Source organism: Heterodontus francisci, chromosome 15, assembly GCF_036365525.1.
Source record: "Heterodontus francisci isolate sHetFra1 chromosome 15, sHetFra1.hap1, whole genome shotgun sequence".
Classification (NCBI taxonomy): domain Eukaryota; kingdom Metazoa; phylum Chordata; class Chondrichthyes; order Heterodontiformes; family Heterodontidae; genus Heterodontus; species Heterodontus francisci.
Genome location: NC_090385.1, coordinates 84336705 through 84345420, shown reverse-complemented (window position 1 = coordinate 84345420; position 8716 = coordinate 84336705). Strand labels below are relative to the sequence as shown.

Here is an 8716-nt window from a genome sequence, read left to right as displayed (position 1 = left end):
TTATGTCTATGGAGATTTCAATGAATGAAGCAGTTTATCTGAACTCTCTATTGTCCTGCCATCTCCATTGATGCCTCCAAATTCCAAATAGACATTAGCCTTCAGGAGAACAGTTTGACCAGAGTGGAAAAGGAGTGAATGTGATGGAAGGATTTATGACTGTGGAATGATTTGTGATGGAGTGCGGGGGAGGGTAGGGGGTTGGCAGAGGGTTGATCATTGCAGTGCCAATTGACTTCACGCACTCAGGTTATCTGTATGAGCCTATATCAGTCCACGTGATATCAAGAAACATACGAACATATGAATTAGCAGGAGTAGGCCACTCGGCACCTCGAGCCTGCTCCGCCATTCAACAAGATCATGGCAGATCTGATTGCAACCTCTACGACAGAATCCTGCCTACCCCCAATAACCTTTCATCCCTTGCTTATTAAGAATCTATCTACCTCTGCCTTAAAAATATTCAGACTCTGCTTCCACCGCCTTTTGAGGAAGAGAATTCCAAAGACTCATGACCCTCTGAGAGAAATAATTTCTCCTCATCTCAGTATGTGAATGGCCCTACTAGAGAAGGAGCTACACTTGACCTCCTCTTAGGAAATGAGGATGGGCAGGTGGTTGATGTGTCAGTGGGGGGGCACTTTGGGACCAGTGACCATAAGTCTATTAGCTTCAAGATAGTTATGGAAAAGGATAGGACTGGTCCTCAGGTTGAAGTCCTAAATTGGGGGAAGGCTAATTTCGATGGCATCAGACAGGAACTCTCAAAAGTTGAATGGGAGAGGCTGTTTACAGGTAAAGGGACGTCTGGCAAGTGGGAGGATTTTAAAAGTGAGATAGGAAGAGTTCAGGGTTGGCATGTTCCTGTTAGATGGAAGGGCAAGGTTGGCAAGTTTAGGGAACCTTGGTTGACGAGGGATATTGAGGGTCTGGTCAGAACAAAAAAGGAGGCATATGTCAGGTATAGGCAGCTGGGATCAAGCGAGTCCCTTGAGGAGTAGAGGGGATGTAGGACTACACTTAAGAAGGAAATTAGGAGGGCGAAAAGGGGCCATGAGATTTCCCTAGCAGATAAGATAAAGGAGAATCCTAAAAGATTCTAGAAGTATATTAAGAGTAAAAGGGTAGCTAAGGAGAGAGTAGGTCCCCTTAAGGATCAGTGTGGCAATCTATGTGTGGAGCCACGGGAAACGGGCAAGGTCTTAAATGAATATTTCTCGTCCGTATTTACTGTGGAGAAGGTCATGGAAGCTAGTGAGTTCACAGCAATATCCTGGAGCATATCAACATTACAAAGGAGGAGGTGTTGGAGGTTTTGAAACGCATTAAAGTGGATAATTCCCCAGGGCCTGACCAGGTGTATCCTCGGATGCTATGGGAAGCAAGGGAGGAGATTGCTGGGGCCCTGGCAGAGACTTTTGTATCATCGTTAGCCACAGGTGAGGTACCGGAAGACTGGAGGATAGCTCATGTTCTGCCGTTATTTAAGAAGGGCAGCAGGGATAAGCCAGGGAACTACAGGCCAGTGAGCCTTACATCAGTGGTGGGAAAGTTATTGGAAGGGATTCTGAGAGACAGGATTTATATGCATTTGGAAAGGCATGGTCTGATTAGGGATAGTCAGCATGGCTTTGTGCGTGGGAAATCATGTCTCACGAATTTGATTTGAGTTTTTCGAGGAGGTGACCAAGAGGATTGACGAGGGCAGGGCGATCAACTTTGTCTACATGGACTTTAGCAAGGCCTTTGACAAGGTCACGTATGGTAGGCTGGTCCAGAAGGTTCGAACACATGGGATCCAGGGTGAGCTAGCAAATTGGATACAAAATTGGCTTGGTGATAGGAGGCAGAGGGTGACAGTGGAGGGTTGTTTTTCAGATTGGAGGTGGTGACCAGCGGTGTGCCGCAACGATTGGTGCTGGGATCTCTGTTGTTTGTCATATATATTAATGACATGGATGTGAATGTAGGGACCATGATTAGTAAGTTTGCAGATGACACCAAAATTGGTGGTATCGTGGACAGTGAAGAAGGTTGTCTAAGGTTGCAACAGGATATAGATCAACTGGGAAAGTGGGCAAGGGATTGGCAAATGGAATTTAATGCAGACAAGTGTGAAATGAGGCATTTTGGGAAGTTAAACCAGGCCAAGACATATACAGTGAATGGCAGGGCCCTGGGGAGTGTTCTTGAGCAGAGAGATCTTGGGGTGCAAATACATAGTTCCCTGAAAGTGGCAACACAGGTAGACAGGGTGGTGAAGAAGGCGTATGGCATGCTTGCCATCATCGGCCGAGGCACTGAGTACAAGAGTTGGGATGTCATGTTACAGTTGTACATAACGTAGGTTAGGCTGCATTTGGAGTACTGTGTGCAGTTCTGGTCGCCGCACTACAGGAAAGATGTGATTAAGCTCGAGAGGGTGCAGAAAAGATTCACAAGGATGTTGCCTGGTTTGGAGGGCTTGAGTTATAAAGAGAGATTGGATAGGCTGGGTCTGTTTTCCCTGGAGCGAAGGAGGCTGAGAGGGCACATGATAGAGGTATATAAAATTATGAGAGGCATAGATAGGGTAGATAGCCAGAGTCTGTTTCCCATGGTAGGGTGACTAAAACTAGAGGGCATAGATTTAAGGTGAGAGGGAGGAGGTTTAAAGGGGAGCAAAGGGGTAAATTTTTCACACAAAGAATAGCGGGTATCTGGAATGAGCTGCCTGAGGAGGTGGTGGAGGCAGGAACAGTAGCAACATTTAAGAGGTATCTGGACAGGTACTTGAATGAGCAAGGCATAGAGGTATATGGAATTAATGCAGGCAGGTGGGATTAGTATAGATAGGCATTATGGTCGGCCTGGACGCGGTGGGCCGTAGGGCCTGTTTCTATGCTGTACAACTCTATGACTCTGTCTTAAATGGGCAACCCCTTATTTTTAAATAGTGACCCCTAGTTCTAGATTCTACCAAAAGGGGAAACATCCTTTCCACATCCACTTTGTCAAGACCCCTCAGGACCTTATATATTTCAATCAAGTCACCTCTTACTCTTCTAAATTCCAGCAGATCCAAGCCTCGCCTGTCCAATCTTTCGTCATAAGACAGCCCGCCCATTCCAAGTATTCGTCTAGTAAACCTTCTCTGAACTGCTTCCAATGCATTTACATCCTTCCTTAAATAAGGGGACCAGTATTGCACACAGTACTCCAGATGTGGTCTCACCATTGCCCTGTATAGCTGAAGCATAAACTCCCTACTTTTGTATTCAATTTCCCTCGCAATAAATGATAACATTCTACTAGTTTTCCTAATTAGTTGTTGGACCTGCAAACTAACCTTTTGCGTTTCATGCACTAGGACACCGAGATCCCTCTGCATCTCACAGCTCTGCAATCTGTTACCATTTCGATAATATGCTTTTTTTTCTTCCTGCCAAAGTGGACAATTTCACATTTTTCCACATTATATTCCATTTGCCAGATCTTTGCTCATTCACTTAACCTATCTATATCCCTTTGTAGCCTCCTTATGTCCTCGTCACAATTTACTTTCCTACCTATCTTTGTGTCATCAGCAAATTTAGCAACCATACCTTCGGTCCCTTCATCCGAGTCATTTATATAAATTGTAAAAAGTTGAGGCCCTGGCACTGAACACTCTGGCACACCATTCATTACATCTTGCCAACCTGAAAATGACCCATTTATGCCTACTCTCTGTTTTCTGTTAGCTAGCCAATCTTGTATCCATGACAATATGTTACCCACTACACCATGAGCTTTTATTGTGTGCAATAACCTTTGATGTGGCGTCTTATCAAATGCCTTCTAGAAATCTAAGTACAGTACATCCACTGGTTTCCCTTTATCCACAGCACATGTTACTTCCTCAAAGAACTCCAATAAATTGGTTAAACATGTTTTCCCTTTCACAAAACCATGTTGATTGATTACCTTGAATTTTTCTAAGTGCCCTGCTATAATGTCTTTAATAATAGCTTCTAACCATCTTCCCTATGACAGATGTTAAGCTAACTGGCCTGTAGTTTCCTGCTTTCTGTCTCCCTCCCTTTTTGAATAAAGCAGTTACATTTGCTATTTTCCAATCTAATGGAACCTTCCCTGAATCTAGGAAATTTTGAAAATTAAAACCAGTTCATCAAATATCTCACAAACCACTTCTTTTAAGACCGTAGGATGAAGTCCTTCAGGACCCGGGGACTTGTCAGCCCGCAGCTCCAACAATTTGCTCAGTACCACTTCCCTGGTGATTGTAATTTTCTTGAGTTCCTCCCTCCCTTCCATTTTCTGAATTACACCTATTTCTGGGATGTTACTGTATCCTCTATAGTGAAGACTGATGCAAAATACCTGTTCAATTCATCTGCCATCTCTTTATTTTCCATTATCAATTCCCCAGACTCATTTTCTATAGGACCAACTTTGTTAACTCACTTTGTTAACTCTTTTTTTTAAAATATCTATGGAAACCCTTACTATCCATTTTTATATTTCTAGCTAGCTTTCTCTCATACTCTAATTTTTCCCTCCTCGTTTAATCGTTCTTTGCTGCTTTTTAGATTCTGTCCAATCTTCTGACCTGCCACCCATCTTTGCACAATTCTATGCTTTTTCTTTGAGTCTGATACTATCTTTAACTTTTTAACTTTGCCTCAAACTTTTCACTTTATTTTTCTTCTGCTCTTTTCTGTCTCTACTTGCATGTGTGTATCACGTATGCATGCTAGTGTGGGCACGTCATGTATCCATAGGCGTCAACCGAATTAGAATTTAAATTTAAGTTTAATAAATGTCAACTTTTCTTCTTGAAACCTAAGTAAGCCTGTTTGTACTGGTTTCTTTGCCTTATAATTGGAAAGCGGTGAACAAGGATTCGCCAAGGGGGAGATAAAAACACGGTGTGTTTAAAATTAAACCCTGTTACGGTAAGACCAGGTGAAGGCTGAAAGGTACCCCTCGACCTCTTTCTCACCCGGTCATACCATTTACCATATTAATACCTTTCTCTCCCGCCTTGTCTCTACACTTTGATTTACCACATCTTCCCAAATTTGATCCCTTGCCCCTACTATTTAGTTTAAAAACCTCTCAGCTTCCTCGTTATGTGGCACGCGAGAACACTGGTTCCAGCAGGATTCAGGTGTCGACCATCCCAACGGTACAGCCCGCACTTTCCCCAGTACATGTGCCAGTGCTCCATGAACCAGAACACAGTTCTACCACACCAGTGTTTGAACCATGCTTTCATTTCTCTAATCTTATTTGCCCAACTCCAATTTGCACATGGCTCAGGTAATAACCCAGACATTATTACCTTTGAGCTTTTGCTTCTTAATTTGGTGCCTAGCTCTTCATACTATATAGAAACTATATAGAAATGGCTGAAGGCATTGGATACTGCAAAGGCTATCAGCCCTGACAGCATTCCGGCTATGGTCATGAAGACTTGTGCTCCAGAACTAACCACACCCCTAGCCAAGCTGTTCCAGTATAGCTACAACACTGGCATCTAGCCGGGAATGTGCAAAATTGCCCAAGTAGGTCCTGTACACAAAAAGCAGGACAAATCGAACCTGGCCAATTACCGCTCTATTAGTCTAACCTCGATCGTCAGCAAAGTGATGGAAGGATCATCGAAAGTGCTATCAAGCGCCACTTAAATAGCAATAACCTGCTCACCGACGCTCAGTTTAGTTCTTCCAGGGCCACTCAGCTCCTGACCTCATTACAGCCTTGGTCCAAACATGGACAAAAGAGCTGAACTCCAGAGGTGAGGTGAGAGTGACTGCCCTTGACATTAAGGCAGCATTTGACCGAGTATGGCATCAAGGAGCCCTAGCAAAACTGGAGTCGATGGGAATCAGGTGAAAACTCTCCGCTGGTTGGAGTCATACCTATCACAAAGGAAGATGGTTGTGGTTGTTGGAGGTCAATCATCTCAGTCTCAGGACATCACTTCAGGAGTTCCTCAGATTAGTGTCCTAGGCCCAACCATCTTCTGCTGCTTCATCAATGAACTTCCTTCCATCATAAGGTCAGAAGTGGGAATGATCGCTGATGATTGCACAATGTTCAGCACCATTCGCGATTCCTCAGATACTGAAGGAGTCCGTGTCCAGATGAAGCAAGATCTGGACAACATCCAGACTTGGGCTGATAAGTGACAAGTAACATTCGCGCTACACAAGTGCCAGGCAATGATCATCTCAAACAAGAGAGAATCTAACCATCTACCCTAGATGGTCAATGGCATTACCATCACTGAATCACCCACTATCAACATCCTGAGGTTACCATTGACCAGAAACTGAACTGGACCAGCCACAGATCAGATCAGACGCTAGAATTCTGCGGCAAGTAACTCACCGCCTGTCTCCATCTACAATGTACAAGTCAGGATTATGTTGCCTAGATGAGTACAGCTCCAACAACACTCAAGAAACCCGACAACATCCAGGACAAAGCAGCCCGCTTGATTGGCACCCCATCCACCACCTTCAACATTCATTCCCTCCAGCATTGCACACAGTGGCAGCAGTGTGTACCATCTACAAGATGCACTGCAGCAACTCACCAAGATTCCTTTGACAGCACCTTCCAAACCCACAACCTCTACCACCTAGAAGGACAAGGGCAGCAAATGCATGGGAACATCACCACCTGCAAGTTCCCCTCCAAGCCACACACCATCCTGATGTGGAACTATATCACCTTTCCTTCACTGTCACTGGATCAAAATCTTGGAGCTTCCTTCCTAACAGCACTGTTGGTGTACCTACACCCCAAGAACTGCAGCGGTTCAAGAAGGCAGTTCTACACCACCTTCTCAAGGTAAATTAGGGCTGGGCAATAAATGCTGGCCGAGCCAGCAATGCCCACATCCCATGAATCAACTTTAAAAAAAGGTGAGTGGCTGGAGGCACCCTGGCTATATCAAACTCCTTGTCCTCCTCTTCTTCTCCTCTTCTTCCTCGGAGGATGAAAGGCGGTCTGCACCTTCCTCCTCCTGCAGTTCTAATCCTTTCTGCAGCATGATGCTGTGCAAGTCACAGCAGAGTATTACCATTCTCAACACGCTTGTTGGTGAATACTTAAGAGCGCCCAAGATTGTCCAAGCACCTGAAACACATCTCTGCAAACCAATGGTATGTTCAATGATTGCCCTAGTGCTCATGTGGCTCCAGTCCTCTTCATCAGTGGTAGGGCTCCTCAAAGGTGTCATCAGCCAGGGCCTCAGAGTGTAGCCTTGTCTCCAAGGTGCCACCCATTCACTCTGTGGGAGAAGTGACTGTTGCAGAATGAAGTAATCATGGCAGCTTCCAGGATATCGAGCACAGACATGCATGAAAATGTTCTGGTGGTCACATATGAGCTGAACAATGAGGGAGTGAAATCCCTCATCATTGATATATACTCCAGAATGATCTGAGGGTGTTTTGATTGCCACATGTCATTGACTCGCTGTACCTGTGGGAATCCAGTCACTGTAGCAAGTCCAAGAGGTCTCCGTATCTGACTGGCCTCATCAGTGGCAAAGTGCAAGTAAGTGGCAGCCTTGGCAAACATGGCATTAGTCACCTGGGAGATACATTTATGAGCAGCTGATTGTGAAATCCTGCAGATGTCAACAGCAGATCCTTGGAAGACGCTGGAGGCCGAGCAACTTATGGCTGTGGTGACCTTGACGGCCATTGGCAATGAGTGCCCACCAGGCCCTCTTGGAATGGGTCTTATTCCAGGAGGCTGCAGATATCAGCAGTGACCTGCTATGCAAGCCTGAGCCTCCTGAGGCACTGTTGCTCTGTTATGTCAAGGAAGCTGATCCACTGTCTACCCTGGTTGGAGTATCACCTCCTTCGAGCTGGAGCTCTGTGTTCATCCCCTCAGCCCTGCAGAGCAGCATGAGGCTGCAGAAAAGGTAGCTTCAGTTGTTGCTTCTCCTGGCATTTGTGGTATTGGTATGACTGCTCCTCTTGTTCTTCATCAGACCTCCAAGCTAGAGCTGCATAAACTGCTCCCACCCTACAGTGAAGGCTGACAGCGGGGAAGTTGAGATCAAGGTGAATAATATCCAAGGTTGGTGAAATGACTTCCAAAAAGTTGGAAATCACCTCTAAAGCTGTGAAATCAATTCTCAGAACAAGTGCTGTGAGCACAGCCTTTCCTATAGGCAGACCAGCAGGTCTACTGTTTAACTGTTTAAAAGCTTTCCAACCTGTCAGTTTCATTGATCAATGACTTCGCGCTGTGCTCTTACCTTATTGACACAGCCAAGTTCCACACAGCTTGAGAAACCTTTGCATTTGCTGTTAAAACCAGAATTCAGGGTTAAAAACTCAATTAATTGGATATTTAAATGACTAACCTGGCGACTCCATGGGGTTTCCTGCTCAACTCGGAACGTGCCCCGGTAAAAGCCGGAAGTAGGCGGCATCACGTCAGGTTCCGACATGCCAGCATTTTTCAGGGGTTTAATCCCACATCCACAACTGAACCCACCCCACTGCCCTATGTAATTAAAATTCTGCCTGTGGGATAGGCTGACACATAATGGCACTTTGCAGGATGGCTGAGGCACTGAGTGAAAGTGTGCACGGATGAGGTGCTGGAGGTCCTTGTGGCAGAGGTCCAGAGGAGGAGGGATGCCTTTTACCCACAGTGGGGAATGAATGCACCTGACCCTCACTCTCCTGTCCCTCTC

At 45.3% G+C, this 8716-nt stretch overlaps 1 protein-coding gene across 1 annotated transcript; it reads right to left on the bottom strand.

Moving 5' to 3' along the window:
• Positions 1 to 6943: 6943 nt before the first annotated feature.
• On the bottom strand, positions 6944 to 7707 carry LOC137377438 (putative nuclease HARBI1). The gene is made up of 2 exons (XM_068047017.1): positions 7483 to 7707; positions 6944 to 7387 (listed from the first exon to the last, which is right to left on the bottom strand). Exons 1-2 carry the CDS (start codon positions 7705 to 7707, stop codon positions 6944 to 6946), a joined length of 669 nt encoding a protein of 222 aa, XP_067903118.1.
• Between the last annotated feature and the right edge of the window lie 1009 nt (positions 7708 to 8716).